This window comes from Salvelinus sp. IW2-2015, linkage group LG18 (assembly GCF_002910315.2).
Source record: "Salvelinus sp. IW2-2015 linkage group LG18, ASM291031v2, whole genome shotgun sequence".
Taxonomy (NCBI): Eukaryota; Metazoa; Chordata; class Actinopteri; order Salmoniformes; family Salmonidae; genus Salvelinus; species Salvelinus sp. IW2-2015.
The window spans coordinates 14,004,527-14,025,690 of NC_036858.1; the positions used below are offsets into that span (position 1 = coordinate 14,004,527).

Below are 21,164 nucleotides of genomic sequence, written 5' to 3' on the forward strand. Positions count from 1 at the left end.
TACCTACCTCATCCCCATATTGTTTTTACTTACTTTGCTGCTCTTTTGCACACCAGTATCACTACTTACACACCATCGTCTGCTCATCATCATCTGCTCATCTATCACTCCAGTGTTAATCTGCTAAATTGTAATTACTTCGCTACTATGGCCTATTTATTGCCATACCTCCTCACGCCATTTGCACACACTGTATATAGACTTTCTTTTTTTTCTATTGTGTTATTGACTGTACYCTTGTTTATTCCATGTGTAACTCTGTGTTGTTGTTTCTGTCYCACTGCTTTGCTTTATCTRGGCCAGGTCGCAGTTGTAAATGAGAACTTGTTCTCAACTAGCTTACCTGGTTAAATAAAGGTGAAATAAAATAAAATAAATAACATATTGTTATTGTATTTATTAACCAAATTACTTTTCAGTTTCACTATTCAGCTGGTAGGCCTGCATGCAATTGTGTGCACACATAACATGTAGGCTTAAGCAAACTAAGTGAATGATTCACAGGCAGCATAAATGTATATAGCTTCATCATACACAAGAAATACAAAGGAGAGCAACACCATAATGCATTATTCTTATGCATATAAGCAACACTAAAAGCATCCATTTGAACAATATAGGATGCTAATGTGGCAAACCCTAGACTAGAGGCTATTCATTTTATACTTTTTAAAKCTTCCAATAAGTTCTAGAATTGTCCGGTTGCTCAAGCTCTTCTTGCTCCAGTAGGCCCTGAAAATAGAGGAAGTGGGAGTTGCAGTATGAAGGTGGTTTGTTGGGACAGGCCTGGACCTGCTCTGGCTTCTGGGATGAAAAGGGGTTGGGGCCACTGCCCTTGATATGCATTTCCAACTCRGACAGAATTTGCAGGGAATAGTTCAGTTCCATCTCACTGTGGACAGACAGAAACACACATATGATATCTCAACCCTATTTAAGTCAACAACAATCCTAGCTTTGGGCAAAGCCTTGCCAGTTGACCTGACCAGTTACAACCCAGTTATAACTTACCCCCCCCTGAACGCCACTTCTGAACACCACTGTCTTAAAGCATAGAGGTGAGGTGACTTACTTGAACATGGTGAAGAATGAGGGGATGTTGAAGTCTCTGAGGAGGAGGAGGCTGGGCAGCCAGCCTTCTCCCAGACCCTGTGTGGCATGAAACCCTTGGACACAAAGAGAAAGACACACACGAATGAATCTCCTTAAGTACAACGCATCACCGGGGGCAAACTACCTGCCCTCCAGGACACCTACACCACCCGATGTCACAGGAAGGCCATAAAGATCATCAAGGACAACAACCACCCGAGCCACTGCCTGTTCACCCCGCTATCATCCAGAAGGCGAGGTCAGTACAGGTGCATCAAAGCAGGGACCGAGAGACTGAAAAACAGCTTCTTTCTCAAGGCCATCAGACTGTTAAACAGCCACCACTAGCATTTAGTGGCTGCTGCCAACATACTGACTCAACTCCAGCCACTTTAATAATGGGAATTGATGGAAATGTATGGAAAAATGTATCACTAGCCACTTTAAACAATGCCACTTAATATAATGTTTACATACCCTACATTACTCATCTCATATGTATATGTATATACTGTACTCTATATCATCTACTGCATCTTGCCATCTTTATGTAATACATGTATCACTAGCCACTTTTAACTATGCCACTTTATGTTCATATACCCTACATTACTCATCTCATATGTATATACTGTACTCTATACCATCTACTGCATCTTGCCTATNACTCTATACCATCTACTGCATCTTGCCTATGCCGTTCTGTACCATCACTCATTCATATATCTTTATGTACATATTCTTTATCCCTTTACACTTGTGTGTATAAGGTAGTAGTTGTGGAKTTGTTAGGTTAGATTACTCGTTGGTTATTAKTGCATTGTCGGAACTAGAAGCACAAGCATTTCGCTACACTCGCATTAACATCTGCTAACCATGTGTATGTGACAAATAACATTTGATTTGAAGTAAGGACAATACATTGAATGAGTCTCAACTTGAATCTGAAAAAAAGAGAATACAATCTAATCGTGTTGTGCATACACTGTTTTGCACACAGAAAGCGTCCATACCTCATTCAAAATATGGATATAGAGAGGGCACATTAAAGAAGCTACGGTATTGCATACAGGAACGTCAGCAACAATCGAGTGCATGTTCAGAAAAGGCGTCCCGAGGGAGCTTATTACAGGGACAGTGTAAAGCCTCTAARGTTGACTCATCTAGGGTATCAAATGAAACACGATCTTATGCCCCGCCGTGCCTCGTGAGAGAACACACACCTAAGAAGGAGAGGATTTGTGGGTGAATAATGCATGTTATGAAATGTACACCCAAGGTTACAATTTAAATGGCGCTAAAACATTTAACACGGGCTAAGCAGCGTTTATCCCTCTAGGAGATAAGGTGACAGAGAGACACCACATCATGACTGTTAATGGTCGCAATTACCACCGGCTACAGGGCCGGGCGCCATTTTGAATGTGGGACAAAGATTCTAAATATACCATAATTATGACTATTATCTGGATTCGTTATACTTCTGCTATGAGGGTAGTTTAACATTGTAAGGAGGAGAAAAGGCAGTGTAATATGGCTTTCAAAAAGTTGGACTTGCATGTGTTTTATTTGGGTTTTATATGGCGTCTCTGCTTCAGGCTCTATCTRTGCTGTGAAGATGTCACCAATTACTCCTCCATCAGCTGTCTTTGATGAGTTTCCAGTTGGAGAGTCAAACATTTTTGTCATGTAACCATTCTGGATTGTTTGAAACATTGTAGAGATTAGCCAGTTTCAACCAGAGGAGATACTAGTCTGTATCAGTAAGTCAAGTTACTGTTAAAAGAGTAACAGATAAAATAAGTGCATGTTTTGAAGTTGGATGCGTCACTGTTGTCAATGCACTGTAAACAGCTTTGCTTGGACCACCTTTACATGTGGCATTAGAATGAAAACACTTTATTACCTCCACCCTCTAAGTAGTTCTCAGCTTTCATTAGTATCTACAGAGACGGGGCTTGACTATGGGATAGGGTTGCCTGGGTTTGGATGGGAAAAGGACACTGCCAGGGGTGTTAACGGTTTAAAAAATATATATATATATTTAACCTTTTTGACAGTTAAGAACAAATTCTTATTTACAATGATGGCCTACCGGGGAACAGTGGGTTAACTGCCTTGTTCAGGGGCAGAACGACAGAGWTTTACCTTGTCAGCTCGGGGATTCGATCCAGCAACCTTTTGGTTACTGGCCCAACGCTCTAACCACTAGGCTACCTGCCACCCCAAGTTGGGGGCTGCCTGTTAAGTAAACTCCAGAGTCCAGCAATCAGGTGCCAGGTCCGGCCCAGCTGTCGCCATGAATCACCAAGACGCCCAGTAAAAGTCTGGCCTAAACACATCTTTCTAATTTYGTGAGTAACTCTCCTCCTCCCCCATCATCCTGGTTCTGAAGCAGACTATTTCCCTCTCAAAGACAGCTGACCACTTTTATTTGACTCTGGTTAATATCTCAGGACAGACTGTTACCAGATGGCCAGGACACACGCGAGATTTGGTTCTGGATGACGAGATTAGACCCTTAAAATAGCTTGAAGTGGCAAATCTGGCAATAACACGTTTCAAACAAAAACAGACTCCTCAGAACTCTGAAGAGGGCATTCAACTCATTATGCCAACTACCATTCTTTCAACCCTAACCCTCTTTTAATTTGGACTGAATTTAAAACAAGGAAATGTTTACCTGGATGGAATCCAACCACCAGATCTGGCTTAGCTGCTTTCTCTGTCTCCACAAGCTCCTCATAGAACTGGTGGTAGAGGCCCTTGTAGGCACTGATGAAGGTCTTCGTCTTGGGGCCAAAATTCGTCAGAGGGGGCCGCATGATTGGCCCGTCCACCACCTCTGGCCCCACCATGARCACCTCCAGACCCTTGTGTCCAGGAAACATTTTGTCCAGTTCATCAAAGTCTGTCAATCGGGCTCCCATCGTCTCATTTAGGCCAGCCCCTGCTAGATGGATGGTGAGTGGTTTGAAGTAAGGATCTAGGCCAAAGAGTATTATCGCCATGCCAACAGAAAGGGCCCGAGACAGGAACTCGCTCTCAACTCGCCATACAGACTCTCTCAGGTCAGCATCTTCTGGTTGTGGCCTAGAGACATTTTTCCAAAGCGCTCCCATATTTGTGCTAGACAAGATGGCGTCTAAACGGGGGGTTAGGTCGCCTTGCATGGCAAGCCAGTTGTCCCAGCCCTTCACCTCTGCTGCTGGCAGGGACCACTTCTCTGTGGTGAATGGGAGATCTCCTGATTGGGTGYCAAAGAGAAGTAGTATGAAATATGGATCCTTGATGACTGTTTGTCTTATTTAGTAGTACAGAAAACCTAGTTATACTCTGGAAGATCATACAAAACAATTATGAAAAAATATAAAAAATAATGGTCCTAATATGGAACCTTGTTGTACACCATTTAAAAGTTGCAGACACTGTGAACTAGGATTTTTTTGTATTTCAATATTGTATTGCAATGAACTGATATATGCATTTGTTGCACTTCGAAAAAGCTGAGTGTGTGGGATTATAAATACAAAAGAAATGGTCAAGCAATGTGTTACAAGATCACCTCTCTCCCACACCTTTCTACACCTCACCTGTGAACATAAGCCACTCCACCAGCCGATCAACTGCCACTAGACGCAGCATCTTACAGAACATCTTATGCTGGGGCCAGTCCTTCTTCTGACACTCCTTTGTGCAGTAGTATACATTCAGACACCTGCGTGTGTGAGAAAAGAGGAAAGTAGGGCAAAGAGGAGGATGACAWTTATGTTGAACATGCACATAGAGTGCGTCTTTGGAATCACATCGCAGGCTTGCTTCTTGTGAGATTAGTGGCCAATTTGTCTTGGTATATCAATAGTAGCCATATCACATTGGTGTGTAGAGTCATGCCACGGCCAGGTTCAAACTCTGACCTTAGCTATCAACAGAGGCATTTTGACACATTTAAGACTGTTGGAGTCTGTCCTGTTTTCAAGAGCAGCCGGTATTAAATAGCTGCGGTAAAGGACAGAATCTAGGTGGAAATTTACTGCTGATTATACGACCACGGGTCTTGTGCCTGGCCGCATGGTTTAGGTGGTAGAGATAATGCTGTCGGCGGGGTGGCTGCCTGGCTACTCTCTGAAATCATAATACCATAACCCAGCATCCACCACTTTAAGCCCCAGACCTGGTTACATTTAGATTTACATGTATTCAATTATCAGTCGCCCTTGTCCAGAGCCCCTTTCACATTTCCTCAGTGCTGATGASGTGATCCAGACTGGACAAAGTAGCTTATCCACTTTCTGGGCAGCGAGTCTCTGAATTAACAGTAGTGAAGTGTTTTCAAACTATTGTCTAGTGCAGAGGTTACAAAACTTTCCTTTAGTCTGAACTATACCTAAAGCTATTGACATTAATTTGTGAAATACCAAATTCTGACGAAAGCGTTTTTTCCAGTCATAAGCCACAACCCACCAGTGAAGAAGTTTTCCCAAGGGTTTATAGGTGATAATCCTATATMCCAAAGACCCTGCCACCCATAGTCAACATTGCAACAATGTCAACAGCTCTGTCTTGTGTCCCCAGGAATCGCTTGTACTTTCCTCCTGAGCTTCAAAAATGCACACCTTGCGCAATCAAATGCTCAAAGTGTTTGAAAGAAACCAAATGTTATTTGAACCCASGTTTGATGTGTCTATACTGTTTGTGTATTAACTTTGAACAAGTCACAGCTATGAAGCTTTCTGGCTGGAACGGAACTGAATGACGAAAGTCTGTCACGGAGAAGTTTGTTTTTGTAGCTAGAAATTGCTCACCACTACAGTCAATAATACTCTTATATTAAAATATGACAGCGTTGACATGTCATTAGAAACTGCAGGTTTCTTCTCCAACTGGACAAAGTCATAGAGTTGCRGAGAGAGTCAGAACCCCTGGCTAAATGTTCCCTTGGCTAGGACCCAGAGAGTCTGCCGTTCTGTCTGCACCTAACTGTCCTATCATCATGTTGTTGAAGAAATGAGCTGCACATGAATGRGTGGTGTGGACGGCACTGGTCAACCTGCTTATCACATGACAGCTATTGGGGAATAGATCAAAATACCTTTCCCTTCTGRGTTGTGACATTGCTGACCATAGAATGATGTCATGTTGTAGAGAGTGCATCGAGGGGTTGGCAGGCAAATGTCAAAGTTTTCAAAGTTTCGCTTTTTTGATAAGCAAATAGTTAGAAACCTTCTATATACATTGAGTGTACAAAACATTTGGAACACCTTCTTAATATTAAGTTGCACCTCTTTTTGTGTGGTGCCAGGACAACAACCTCTCCCTCAACGTGATCAAGACAAAGGAGATGATTGTGGACTACAGGAAAAGGAGGACCGWGCACGCCCCCGCGTTCTCATCGACGGGGCTGTAGTTGAGAGTTTCAAGTTCCTAGGTGTCCACATCACCAACAAACTAACATGCCCAAGACAGCAGTGAAGAGGGCCCGACAAAACCTATTCCCCCTCAGGAGACTCTATACCAAGCGMTGTCAGAGGAAGGCCCTAAAAATTGTCAAAGAATCCAGCCACCCAAGTCATAGACMGTTCTCTCTGCTACCGCACGGCAAGCGGTACCGGAGCTCCAAGTCTAGGTCCAAGAGGCTTCTAAACAGCTTCTACCCCCAAGCCATAAGACTCCTGAACATCTAATCAAATGGCTACCCAGACTATTGCATTGCTGCTCCCCCCTTTTACGCTGCTGCTACTCTCTGTTTATTATCTATGCATAGTCACTTTAATAACTCTACCTACATGTACATATTACCTCAATTACCTCGATTAACCGGTGCCCCCACACATTAACTCTGTACCGTATATATATACCCTGTATATAGCCTCGCTATTGTTATTTTACTGCTGCTCTTTAATTATTTGTTACTTTAATTTCTTATTTTTGTAGGTATTTTTCTTAAAACTGCATTGTTGGTTAAGGGCTTGTAAGTAACCATTTCACCTGTTGTATTTGGAGCATGTGACAAATAACATTTGATTTGGCCCTTAGAACAGCCTCAATTCGTTGGGGCACGYACTACAAGGTGTCGAAAGCATTCCACAGGGATGCTGGCCCATTTTGACTCCAATGCTTCCCACAGTTGTGTGAAGTTGGCTGGATGTCCTTTAGGTGGTGGACCATTCTTTATACACACGGGAAACTGTTGAGCGTGAAAAACCCAGTAGCGTTGCAGTTCTTGACACACTCAAACCGGTGCGCCTGGCACCTACTACCATACCACGTTCAAAGGAACTTCCTYTAAATCTTTTGTCTTTCCCATTCTCCCTCTGAATGTCTCAATTGTCTCAAGGCTTAGAAATCCTTCTTTAACCTGTCTCCTTCCCTTCATCCACACTGATTGAAGTGTATTTAACAGGTGACATCAATTAGGGATCATAGCTTTCACCTGGATTCACCTGGCCAGTCTGTCATGGATAGAAAGGGAAAAGGAAAGGGGGATACCTAGTCAGTTGTACAACTGAATGRGTCTTCRGCATCAGAGTGGTGCGGAGGGCTGCCTTATTCGACATCCACAAGAGCAGGTGTTCCTAATGTTTRGTACACTCACTGTTGACAAGTCCTTCATAAGCAATGAAACTATACAAGTAAACATTTATCAACTTTAATAACTATCATGAAATGGGTTTATGTTATGGTGAATGTTGGCACTAACCCTACTTTGTGGTCACATTTCATTCATTGACCTGCAASTCCTCAATGTTTTGACTCACTTCACACAACGCTTGAGTGTCTGGCCCTCTGACAGGTGCTCTGGAAGCTTGTTGCAGCTGGCACAGAATTTAAACGTCTCCTCCATTTTCTGGAACATCTCCTTGTAGTTACGGAACGCCCCTCCCTTAGTCTTTCCTTCAATAGCTGCCCTGGGGTGAGACAGACACACAACTGCTTCCACACAAAGAATAATAATCAAATAGTATGTTGTATATTGATGTAAAATCGTGTAACTAGAAAATATTACAGGCTTGGTATGGTGGCCCTAAGGGTCAAAGTAGCTTTTAAAATGTAGTGACAGCGCGCACACGTTTGGGGTTGGTGAAATGGGGCTATTGGTTTGGTGCTTGCTTGGTAATTGAGTTTGTCAGATTACATGTCAGCCTATATTTACCTGTATTCCCCATAATCCTTCATGTTGAGTTTGTTGAGAATGACCTTGGACAGGCCAGGGACGTTGGAGTCCAGAGAGTAGAAGCCAATGCGGTCTGAGAACACGCCGTCTATTCCTGGAGCAAAGGATTCTGGGAGAGCTGGGATTTGTCCAGACATTTTGATGTGTCTGAATGTTGTTACAAGGGGACACAGACACAGACAGACAGACAGACAGACAGACAGACAGACAGACAGACAGACAGACAGACAGACAGACAGACAGACAGACAGACAGACAGACAGACGATGATCAAGCAACTGCAACTCTGCGGCTTCGTCAAGACACCTGGTCAACCAAAATATGTCCTATAGACAGCTTGTCTATGGTATGTTTTAGAACTGGCACACCACGGCGACTTACAAGGACTATTCTATTTGCCAGCCAATTGTCTAGAGCAGTAAATATTCCTAGCATGTGGCCTAAGCCACAGAGGTTCACGAAGTCACTTTAAACTTGATTGACAGGTAGAACCCAGAAACTCTTGGGGTAAATAATGGAACACTGTTATGCCCCAAGAGCCCAGATTGACACTGACAAGGAGCAGGGATAGTAATGCGATCTCAGACAGACAAGTAATTGGGGAGGGTGGGGTGGGAGAGTAATGCGATCTCAGACAGACAAGTACTTGGGGAGGGTGGGGTGGGATAGTGGGGAGGTCAGAAGGACAGACCACTAGGATATCCCACTTWKAAAAAAYAAYWAMATATATATATATTCAGTTACAGATCAAAATGTATAACACATCCACGAGGAAGTCATAACCTTATGTTATGTCCACTAATCTCACTCAATTCAGAATGATTTAAGGAATTAAGTATGACTTAGTTAGAAAGTGCACATGTATTATTTCGCACATTTTTTTTTTTTTACTTAAACGTTTCGCTACGCCCACAACAACATCTGCTAAATATGTGACCAATAAAATCTGATTTMATTTGCATGATTCTACTGGTGTTATTACATCCTATGATGAGTAAAACARTGAAAATGTGGAGTTTAATTCAGTTAAGAAACATTCCTCGAAATGAAAGCCAGACATTAGATGAGTATTTGGATTTTATTTAATTGAGGTGTTTTATACAGGTGTTTCTGTAGCTTTGAGGAACTGCTGAATAGTGTTGATTTAGACGGTTCTGGAGACAATACTGCCTCCTWGTAGTACTGCCTCTTATTGGAACCCTCACAGATTTCAAGGTAGAAGTCTTCATTTGGGCAGCAGGTGGTTTAGCAGTCACTGTATGTCTGTCTGTTCAATACAAAATACAAAAAAAGAGCGACAGACTCAGGTCCCTTGGTGCATCACACCACGGATCGCGTCACGTAGCCAGTCAGTACAGTGCCTTTGAGCCGGTGCTTGGTGGAGTCATAGACCCCCCGTCTAGAGCTCTTGGAGGAGAGCTTGGCACAGATCTCGCTGTGTTTCTCCAGGCGACTAGGATCAAAGCACCGGCCGCAGTGCTCACACTGCTTCAGCTTGGAGTTGGCTGCACTCATCCCAAATCGACGTTTCAYCACCACCTGAATGAATGGATGTTATCAGATGGGCCAAATAATGGGCAGCTGGGCAACAGACACAAGATATACAACATGTACAAACCAGAGGAGGCTGGTGGGAGGAGCTATAGGAGGATGGGCTCAATGTAATGGCTATAATGGAATGAAGGGAACGGTATCACACACATCTATCATATGGAAACAACGTTTGATTCCGATCAATTAATTTAATTCCAGGCATTACAACGWGCCTATCCTCCTATAGCCCCTCCCATCAGCCTCCTCTGATACAAATGCACGTGATCACCAACACTACACTAGATCAACAGTTAGCATGGCTTTGGAATGTCAAGCTACTTTACCTGTCTGTCCTCCTTTGTCTCTTCCATGTTCAAACCCTTCTTGATTTCCTTTGGCTTACTCACAGTGTATCTCATGGCTGTCTGCTTTGGCATATTTGCCACACTGCTTTCTTCTCCATTTCTCCTCACCTCTCTACTCCTTTCTTCCTCTTCTTCGTTGTCTCTTATCATRTCCCATAGGTCAGAATCCACCTTCATCAGGCAGATCTCCTGGATGAACTTCTCCACCTTTTTTCTGAACTGTTCCTTTGCGTTTTTCTCCTCCAAAGCCTGAGCATCCATCTTGGCCCCACTCTTAATCAGTTTCAATTCTTGGGTGACACTGATCAGCTTGGCCTTCATACATGCCATCACCTGCTCAGCCTCTGAGTTGAAGACGTCCCATACCATCTCATCGGGGCATGGCGGTAGATCCTGTACAGTTAGGGTCTGAGTCTTGAACTGAACGTGTTTCTTCACAACCTGCCTTCTGTACTTTGAAGCAGCAGGACGAGGGCTGCCCTCTGGTCTGACTGGCTGGAATGGCTCCTTCTTGGCATCATTGTTTGGCACAGTGACTCTGGCTCTAATGGGAGGCAGTGGCATCTTGGTGACCATTTTGGCTCCATGGACTGCCTTCAATGGCTTGGCACTATGGAGGTAGATGTCTTTCACCACGCAGGTTTGATCCCTCTTGGTCCGGATGGGTTGCAGTGGGATCCGGATGGGAGGAACAGTAGCCTTCCCTGACTGCTGAGATGTTGGAGCTACATGCAGTCCTTGACTCTTCCCATTGCAGATGGACCTCTTCTTCTGCAGTACTGGGATTCTGGAGGGAGGATGTGGTTTCTTTTCCACGGCCTTCAAACTGGCAAGTCGCTGCAGAGCACCCTTTCTTTCTTCAGTCAACTCCAGTACTGGGATTCTGGAGGTGTTAAAACTGTTTTGTTTGAGTGCTGGAAGCTTCTCAGTGGCCTTGGGTTGAGGTGGCAGTGCAGGCTGAACGGAATTGCTACTGGCAGCTCCAAGGTTCCCTGTTAAAGCATTATCTTCCTGTAGCGACTGCAAGAATCTCCTCCTCATCAAGGAGATTGACAGTGGCATTCTTCTAACCTCGTTCTGCAACTAAGTTTGTCTTGTAGCACTTTCTATATTTMATGGTGATCTACTGTCTTAACTATATCTCAGGAGGAATCTGCTAGATRGTCTTGAATACTGAACTGAACTATGTTCAGTAATCAGACACCAGAATGTTCAAACAGAACATTTGGAATTTATTGATCAGTTGTGACATCATAATTGGTTCACATATAATGAGACTTCTAGAATCTCACACACTTATGTGGATGTGATGTCATAATAGACCATAATATACAGCCCAAAATGGTGAATGTGACCTACCTGTGTTGAACTGCTTGCCCTCATCTCATATTTAAACATGCCACTTTTCTTTGAGGTGAAACATATTACTGAACTCTCTGAATTGTCAATTTAAAAGACATTTTGCCAATTTATTCATTACTAAATTTAGCTAACATAGTTAATTCAGAGATTCTTACTTTTTCCTCGGCAGTCTCGTCCAGATCATCATGGCGTTTGTAGTTCTTTATGATAGCCACATTAGCAGCTAATTAGCATTTCATTTTTGGGGGCTAAATACAGGCAAATATATTGGTGTCACCTTGTCCTACAGATATTTACACAGTTATCGAAAAGTCACACTAGGGTAAGCCTACATGAAACACATCCCTTATTTTAAGTGTTTCTAAAATCCCCTATGGGGGAAAATGAATGGTGGAAAAACGGTTGGAACCATTTCCTTGTTTGACCGCTATGTTTTATGGGTATTATGACTCATACTGTGGTACCAGAGTGGTGCAGCAGTCTAAGGCACTGCATCTCAGTGCAAGAGGCATCACTACAGTCCCTGGTTCGAATCCAGGGTGTATCACATCCGGCCATGATTGGGAGTCCCATAGGGCGGCGCACAATTGGCCCAGCGTCGTCCGGGTTTAGCCGGGTTAGGCCGTCATTGTAAATAAGAATTTGTTCTTAACTGACTTGCCTAGTTAAATAAAGGTTCAATAATATAGACACCTTCCACATCTTCCACTACGGTTGCCAGCAATACACTAAAGTCACCGACACATGAATGTAAGCTGAAAATGGGTAACTGGGTCTCCCTTATCCTATTGTGGCCTGATGCACTGATGTCAGAGTCCCCCTAACAGGATGGTAATACTCTGGTAACGGAAAACCTGGAGAATAGAGCTCCATTAGGGAAGGTCAGGAGATACGTCAGAAATGAGGCGACCAGCCTGTTGCCCTCGACGCCAAATCCCAACTGCCACAGTGAATCAATCCCCTCATGGCCACTTGCATAAGTGTGTGTATCATCCCACAGCGTGTGTATTGTCAGTATKAACACACAGGGTGTATTGACAGTCTGTAGCCCCCACCTGCCAGYGTTTACATGACTGTAAATTAACAGGTTGTATAACAATCTATATACAGGGATGTACACAGGGAAATATAGGGATACKAAAAATACCAGTCTRAACGTCAACAGTGAACAGGCGACTCCGGGATGCTGGCCTTCTAGGCAGAGTTGCAAAGAAAAATCCATATCTCAGACTGGCCAATAAAAATAAAAGATTGAGATAGGCAAAAGAACACAGACACTGCACAGAGGAACTCTGCCTAGAATTGCCAGCAACCTGGAGTTGCCTCTTCACTGTTGACGTTGAGACTGGTGTGTTGCGGGTACTATTTAATGAAGCTGCCAGTTGAGGACTTGTGAGGCGTCTGTTTCTCAAACTAGACACTCTAATGTACTTGTCCTCTGCTCATTGTGCACCGTGGCCTCCCACTCCTCTTTCTATTCTGGTTAAAGCCAGTTTGTGCTGTTCTGTGAAGAGTAGTACACACCGCTGTACGAGATCTTCAGTTTCTTGGCAATTTCTCACATGGAATAGCCTTCATTTCTCAGAACAAGAATAGACTGACGCGTTTCAGAAGAAAGTGCTTTGTTTCGGGTAATTTTGAGCCTGTAATCGAACCCACAAATGCTGATGCTCCAGATACTCAACTAGTCTAAAGAAGGCCAGTTTTATTGCTTCTTTAATCAACACAACAGTTTTCAGCTGTGCTAACATCATCGCAAAAGGGTTTTCTAATGATCAATAAGCCTTTTAAAATGATAACCTTGGATTAGCTAACACAACGTGCCATTGGAACACAGGAGTGATGGTTGCTGATAATGGGCCTCTTACTTACATACTTACTGACTTTATTGTCCCCATGGGGAAATTTTGTTGCAGTGTCATGTACACGWTTAAAGTGGCGTATAAATACAAAACAAAATTGACAATACAATTTTCATGACAGTTACATARCAATAAAACATTTATTTTTTAAATGACTAGCCTGCTGGCCTTACTGATTCGATAGGAACATCAGCCCAAGCTTTTTAGGAGGGATATCACACCTGGCACAAATGACTGTCTAGTTCTGTTTTTCCTGCTGAGGGGTGCCCTATACCTGCGCCCAGAGGGGAGTAGTTCAAAGTCCGGGRACAGGGGGTGGCTTGGGTCTAAAATGATTTTGTGAGCCTTGCGGAGGGCCCTGACCTTAAAGATCTCATCCAGGCCTGTCTGTTTGACTCCAAGTACCTTGCTTGCTGTGGTGATAATCCTTCTCAGCATATTTCTCTGGCTGACAGTGGCATTGCCAAACCAACAAACAATACAAAAAGTTAAAACACTCTCAATGGAAGATTTGTAAAACAGAGTCAGTATAGTACAGTCTACATTAAAAGATCCACGTTTTTTGAGAAAGTACAGTCTCTGTTGGCTCTTTTTGTAGATCAGGTCTGTACATTTACTCCACTGAAGTTTATTGTCCAAGAGGACACCCAGGTATTTGTATTCCTCTACAATCTCTATGTTCTGACCTCTGATAGATGGGTGTTGTACACTTCCTGAAGTCTATGCACATCTCTTTGGTCTTGTTGGTATTGAGGACTAAGTGTGATTCCTCACACCACTCTACAAAGTCATCTAGGACCGGGCCATGATGTTCCTCATCGTCATGCAACAGGCTGATCAAGGCAGTGTCATCAGCGAACTTAACGAGGTGTTTGTCAGGATGGGAACAAGTACAACTATTAGTGTACAAGATGTACAGGAGTGGGGACAAACCACATCCGGGAGGAGAGCCTGTGTTGGTATTGCGTATGGCCGACACGTGGGGACCTATTTTGACTCGCTGTGAGCGTTGGCTCAGGAAGTCCAACAGCCACAAAACCAGCCCCCCATCTAAGGAGAAGTCCAGAATGAGTCTCTGTGACAGAATGTAAGGCTGGATTGTGTTGAAGGCAGAAGAAAATTCATCAAACAGAACCCTAACATGGGATTTGGCACCCTCTAGATGTCTATAGACCATGTTAAGGAGAGTAAGAATGGCATCATCAACTCCTCTGCTAGGCTGATAGGCAAACTGAAATGGGTCGAGACGCCTCTGTACGCCTATGTAGATATTCCATAAAAAATATGCTGTTTCCAGCTACAATAGTCATTTACAACATTAACAATGTATACAAGGTATTTCTGATCAATTTGATGTTATTTTCAATGGACAAAAAAATGGCTTTTCTTTCAAAAACAAGGGCATTTCTAAGTGACCCCAAACTTTTGAACGGTAGTGTATATTGTTAACATACATTTCTCTCTTCAAAGAGTGTGTGATATGAGYCTTGTCGAAGCTTGGTGAACAGGGAGAGGGTAAAACTCAGAGACACTGGATGTCTTGAAACTCTATCCTTGAAAAGGCTGGCTCCAAAAGCACTACAGAAATTCACTAAAGATAAAATGACCTTTGCAGACAAATTCCTAACATTTTCTGGCGTATACATATACCCACACACTGACTATACTGTGTAGGTTTGTGTAACTTTAAAATTGTATAGAGGTACAGAAGTTCCATACTGGAACTGTACAGAAAGTTTCCAAGAAAAGTGTGAAAGTGGACATTTCTCTTCGTCAGAAATATTGCATACTGTATGTGCAAGGCATAAAAATACATTTTATAATATTTTTTTWAATACATTTTCCAGACAGAAAAAAAAAGTTATCTTCAAGGGGCCAAATTGAAAGAACTGCAGTATATTAGTATGTTTCATATCTAAAGGGCACAAGTAGGGCAAAGCATAGAATTAATAGATTTCCCACGAGGAAAAGTTTAATTTCTCGACAGATGTTTCTGACCAAGAGGTCCAATCACTCAGTGCACCATACTGTCAACATTCACTACAGACAGGCTGTATATTCTAAATCATTCTAAATCACCACACTGAACCACCACACAGACAAATTACAGCAACACCGGTAAACATGTCAACRTGTTTTTTCTATTGACTCACACAGGTAAACCAAAATAACTTCACAATACCTTGTCTGGCCCAGTTCAGAGGAATGTGGTCTAGACTTTCCCAGATTCCTGGTTCTTCACTGGGTCTCTCTTTCTAGTCTRTCCCTCACTCCAGACTGCCTGGTGAGGGATGGTGAGGGTGATTGACAACTCCCCAGGTTGGGTGGTGGTTGTGCAATGCAGTGAAAAGCTATCCCCCTACGAGCTGGCCTGAGCTGGGGGGCAAGGCAAAGTGCTGATGCCTGAGCTCTGTACGATTCCTGGCATCCGAGGTTGAGGGGGAGATTCGGGGAGGGGGGGGCAAAAGGTTTGAGGGGATGGAGGAGAGAGGGGTGGAGGTTAAGTGATAAACAGCGGCGGTTAATAATAATAATTTATTTATTTTATATAGCGCTTTTCCATTTCAAGTAGAATCTCAAAGATGCTTTAAAAACAAAAGGAGGTCAAGTGAAATACKGGTTGAAAGGGGTCGACGGTAGGGGGGTTGTGAAGGGGTTAGTTGGTTTGGGAAGGGGTTCTGGGTGATTTCACAGGGAGTCTGACATACGCTTCTTGATTATCAGGGCACGTTCCTCTACCCTGCATCAGCCCCACATGCGGAGTTGCTCTCTGCTGGACAGAGGAAGTAAGGACAGAGCACCAGTGAAGACGAGTAGGGAAACTGACACTGAAGAGCAGAGTTCACATTTCTTCCAGCTGCAGCCAATAAAAACAGAGAATACCATTGACATAAGGTTGTCAAGAACTGTCCATATGCTATAAACCTACCGTAGCCAGATGACAACGCAATGAGACATGTTGACTACCTGTACTCTCTGATTGAACAGTAGATGAGTTAGAAGAGAAAGCAGATACATAAGTGGAGGGCATATTAAGAAKCTAACCGTTGTAATGTTTTATTTAAAAAAAAAACTTTATTTGGTCCATTGGAACCTGAGATTGAAAATTAAACATACATAGGTTTTTATACATATACCCATATATTTCCCCCCTCCCCCAAAATCAATAAAATACTCTATATATCACATTCCTGCCCAAATAAGAGATCAATTTTCTGTTACAGCATTATGTTGGATTTGATTAGATTTTTGTACAAGGTAAAACAGTTGGTTCACTGTGTCGGTTGGGGTGGATTATAGCACTGGAGTCTGTACAGTTTACAAAGACAGAACCAGATAGTTAAGAGGCTGTTGGCTATGGACTGTGAATGGCCACAGCCTCTTGTGAACACCACGGGCCAACCCCTACTGCCAGGAAGAGTCACCGCCACAACTCAACACGAGACGAATAGAATTATCCACAGGAACGACATGAAGAGAGAGAGAGAGAGAGCGAAATGACAACATGAATAAAAACAGATATATCAACAACAACAACAAAAAAACTAAATGTAAGCACACGACATGTAAAGTGAAGTCACAGAGCCTCATGATGCTGACATTTGAGGTGCCTTTGATTTCAGGTATTTTTCAGTGCAGGTTTCAGTTTCCAAGAAACGACAGCCCCACTGGGCTAAAACATATAAACATTGATTTTTTCTGTCACCTATCAATCAAATGGATGGTTCACTCAGGCAGTACTCATCACATCCACAGTTCACACATGCATACATACTGTATGTATCCCAACCTTCTCGCACAKATTTTACATTTGCGATAAGAAGAGCAGGTTCTCTTGTGCTTTGATCAAATCATTWTTTTTTMMMMGAATAATAAATGAATTAACACACAGAATAGACAGCTACTTGGCTGCAATCATAGAGAGCAAATAGTCATTCTCCTGAAAGTGTTCCGGTACATGTTAAACATTGACTATAACAGTGGACAACTTGAACTACATTATGGTCATAATACATACAGTACTTGATGACACCGRCATGAAATATGCTACTAGTTGGCTATCCAACAAGTTAGAAGTTGTTGTATTGCACGAGACAGCACGTATCATGACGTTGCCAGGCTATATATTTGTCATGAGTGGTGTCAAAACGGTCATATGTGTGACATCATCGTCAGCTCAAGGTCTTTCTTCCATTATTTTGGGGGGACACTACAGTACATTCGAACACATGCAAAGGAAGGTGAATGTATTTATGCAAATCAATACATCCAAATAGCCTAAACAAATCATCCTTCGAGTGCACCCCCAAAKWWWAWWWTTCTCCCAAGTTTTCCCAATTCATTTTATTACATAAAAGAAAGATTTCTAGTTCTGCCTTAACTTAGACTTAAGTTACATCTTAAGTTCTTCCACTTAACTCCCAAGAAATCTCCCAAACCTCGGCGAACTAAGACGGTATCGCGTTTAAGGATTTTCTCCTCTGACGGGYGATGGAGCGAGTGAATTGTTTCAGCTTAAAATGAGGGATTTGTGTTGTCTTGGTGAAGTCTGGTTAAATCAGACTGAACACTCACCGCATTGTCAACCAGGCTAGAAGTCTGATGGATCTGGCGTAAAACATGACCAACAGTTGTGACATCACTCACATCCCTCACTGCTCCCTGTGCATCCTGGGAAATATGACAGTGCTCCAAGATTGCCGGAGAAGGAAGAAAACGCTACATTCTGCCCTCACATCTACATTTCTCAGGTGCCTCTTCAGTGTATGTGTGTGTGTGTGTGAGAGAGCAATTGTGTGTGTGCGTTTGTGTGTGTGTGTGTGTTTCTGTGTCCAATAAAATCTCTCATTCYTTATTAAAAAGCAGAATTTGTTCCCTAATGTGCTTTTGGGCCGTTTCAAAATCCTGTTCATTCGGGCAAGCAATGAAAAACGTCTTGAATGGAAATGACCGTTTCTTATTGGACAAGTCCAGGTAGTCCCTCCCCGTTTCAGTCCATTTTCTTCCATCTGGTGAATAATGAATACGACACAGGTCTACAACATCAAATGAACTGTAAACTAAACTCACTATCCAAACAATCATGGCTTCCTCAAGTATTCCCTTACTTAGAAGTCTCCACTTCAAGGAGACGACAGACCAACAATTCAGGTAGACCTACAATGGAGACTTTGAATACGCCAACGATCCATTGACCTCCACTGTTGTATTTTCCCCCAACGGGACTTCAACCAGCTTTGTATAGCTGAAGAGTTGATGCTGATGCTGGAGCGAGACTTGATATACCAAATGTGAGCAGACAGGCTTGACTTAATGTGCAGTCAATCAACCTCAGGGAGACAGAGCAGGGGYAAAAAAGAAGATCTCTTGCCTCCTTCGGCATTGATCGCTGAACTGAGGGGAGAAAGTAAGAGGAAGACAGAGAGAGAAAATAGAGGGCAAGAGGTTACATTTCCTCTTTCTCGACACCCAGATAATATTGACCAGATATGCTGGAAGAGACAACTGTGTTTCAAAAAAAAAAAAAAAAAAAATGGCTGATGACGACACCGATGTGGACCGCATGGATAACGAACGACAGCAAGTCGAGTCAAAACAGCGAGGTGCGGCAACTTGAAGATTCCAGCTATGCTATTTGTCCCGTACGGTACAGCTGTCTATGACACACATTGATTTGACATTATCTTCGAAACAGAGTCAAAGTCCAGCGTATATTTGAGGTGGATAGGCTTTGACTTGCGTTGGAGAAATAATAACACAGCATTTCAACAGCAGAGAAACAGGGGAGGGCTTGGACAGTTGACCGACAGAAAGACAGAGGAGACGGGTGGAGAGACGGGTGGAGACGGTAACCTAGACGACTTCTGAAACGATTCAAGCACCGTACAAAATACAGACCAAAGAAAGACAATAAAACTTCTTAAAAAATGTAAATGACTGTGGTAAAATCGCTAGTCGGGTTTGGCTCACATAGTACCATGGTGTAGAGTATTGTACCCCCCCCCCCTCCCAATCCTGTTGATAGTTGACAGCTCCAAAGGTGCAGGGTACAGGAGGCAGGACAGGGGGCTTGGGGGAGAGAGCACCTAACCCTCCCCCTCCCAAACTAAACCTCTCACAGCAGCGCCTATTGGGAGTGAGGCTTTGAGGAGGGGAAGCTYATCCTAGACCAGCTCAAGGCAACTTCTACCTCGAGTATGGTGGGGTGGGTCCATAGACCAAGAACAGTGGGGTCAGGTCAGCGTGGTTGATTGGCTCTGTGGGGAAACAGCCACCAGGTGGCTCAGCAGTTACAGCACTCCACCCTGGCCTCTGAATGACCTTTAGCCTTTGGGATGTGGGGTCAACAGTCAGTGTTCCTGGGCGTTCGTTGACATCTGTTGGGGGTTAGAGAAAGAACGGGCYCTGGTCTGTTCTGGTCAGGGTGTCTGTCTGGGTAATATCCCTGGTCCACAGACAGACAAACAGTACAGTGTTGTAGTTGACGAGGCTAGGTCTAGAATCCTTCCTGGTTGGTTGGAGGTTGGAGGGTCTCAGGCTCAGGACCCCTCTAGAAACACTGACGTCACCTYGGAGGGCTCCCTCATCTCCCATCTCATCCAAAATGGCACATCCACCCACTCTCCTCTCCTCCTTCCCAACTGGATCCAGGTGGTTTGGCAGGATCGAGTCCCCATCATTCATGGATTGAGGAGGAAGAAGAGGAAGAGGAAGAAAACCGCCAGTACTCCGTCCAGTCATCCTTCCCACGGATGTCTCCACAATCCACCCCCTCCCTCTATCCATATGTGTTTACTCCAGCGTCACACAGCCCCCCGCTTTCCGCACYAATGTGTTCACGTACGCGTGTGTCAACGTGAGAATCATCAGCTTGTGTGTGTGTGTGTGTGCGTGAAGGGGGGCCGTGGTCATAGGGGCCGTGGCCGGTGCAGGCCGTCGATGTCGGGGGTGAGCTGGGGGCTGTGCGTGGCCTTGGTGGGGGTCCAGTCCCCTAGGGAGGCCTGGGCGGCCTTACGGTGGGCCAGCCGGTGGGTGATGGAAAAGCCTGCGTTGCCCTCGAGCTGGGATAGCACCACCAGCACCTGCCTGCAGGGGGAGAAAAAGTCAGAAAACACAGTCAGGAAACATGGTCACGCATTCATGCAACACTGTCCCCAGCAGAACGATGTGGTACACACACCGAGTGCACYAAACATTAAGGACACCTGCTCTTTCCACGACTGACCAGGTGAATCCAGGTGAAAGCTATGGTCCCTTACTGATGTCACTTGTTAAATTCCCTTCCATCAGTGTAGATGAAGGGGAGGAGACAGGTTAAAGAGGGATTTTCCAGTCTTGAGACATGGATTGTGTGTGTGCGTCATTCAGAGGGTGAATGGGCAAGACAAAAGATTGAAGTGCCTTTGAACGGGGTATGGTGGTAGGCGCACCGGTTTGTGTAAAGAACTGCACCGCTGCTGTTTAAAACAAAAAACGCCCAACAGTTTCCCGTGTGTATCAATAGTCCACCACCCAAAGGACATCCAGCCAACTTGACACAGCTGTGGGAAGCATTGGCGTCAACATGAACCGGTATCCCTGTGGAACGCTTTCGATACCTTGTAGTCCGTGCCCTCGACGAATTGAGACTGTTCTGAGGGCAAAAGGGGATGCAACTCAACATTAGGAAGGTGTTCCTAATGTTTTATACACTCGGTGTAGATCAGGGAAAGGGCAACGTTGATCAGGGTGGGGGCCACAATAAATGAACTCGTCATGAAAGGCCACAGTCCTGGG

At 43.9% G+C, this 21,164-nt stretch overlaps 2 protein-coding genes across 4 annotated transcripts in view; both read right to left on the minus strand.

The window, feature by feature from the left end:
* Nucleotides 1–382: 382 nt before the first annotated feature.
* On the minus strand, nucleotides 383–16,293 carry LOC111977350 (putative protein MSS51 homolog, mitochondrial). Of its 3 annotated transcripts, XM_024006732.2 has the most exons (7): nucleotides 15,571–16,293; nucleotides 8,246–8,413; nucleotides 7,851–8,000; nucleotides 4,686–4,810; nucleotides 3,776–4,339; nucleotides 1,073–1,166; nucleotides 383–892 (listed from the first exon to the last, which is right to left on the minus strand). In XM_024006732.2, exons 2-7 carry the CDS (start codon nucleotides 8,401–8,403, stop codon nucleotides 670–672), a joined length of 1,314 nt encoding a protein of 437 aa, XP_023862500.1. In that variant the 5' UTR covers nucleotides 8,404–8,413; nucleotides 15,571–16,293; the 3' UTR covers nucleotides 383–669. The 3 variants fall into 3 exon arrangements, with proteins under 3 accessions (XP_023862500.1, XP_023862502.1, XP_023862501.1); XM_024006734.2 differs by lacking the exon at nucleotides 15,571–16,293 and having other exon boundaries at nucleotides 7,851–7,995; nucleotides 8,246–8,341; XM_024006733.2 differs by lacking the exon at nucleotides 15,571–16,293 and having other exon boundaries at nucleotides 7,851–8,022; nucleotides 8,246–8,341.
* Nucleotides 16,294–16,429: 136 nt separating this feature from the next.
* The window catches only part of LOC111977869 (calpain-15-like), a 29,179-nt gene continuing 24,444 nt past the window's right edge, over nucleotides 16,430–21,164 (minus strand). Inside the window, 1 exon segment of the mRNA XM_024007627.2 lies at nucleotides 16,430–20,474. Within this exon segment, the coding sequence (XP_023863395.1) occupies nucleotides 20,297–20,474 (178 nt within the window). The 3' untranslated portion in view covers nucleotides 16,430–20,296.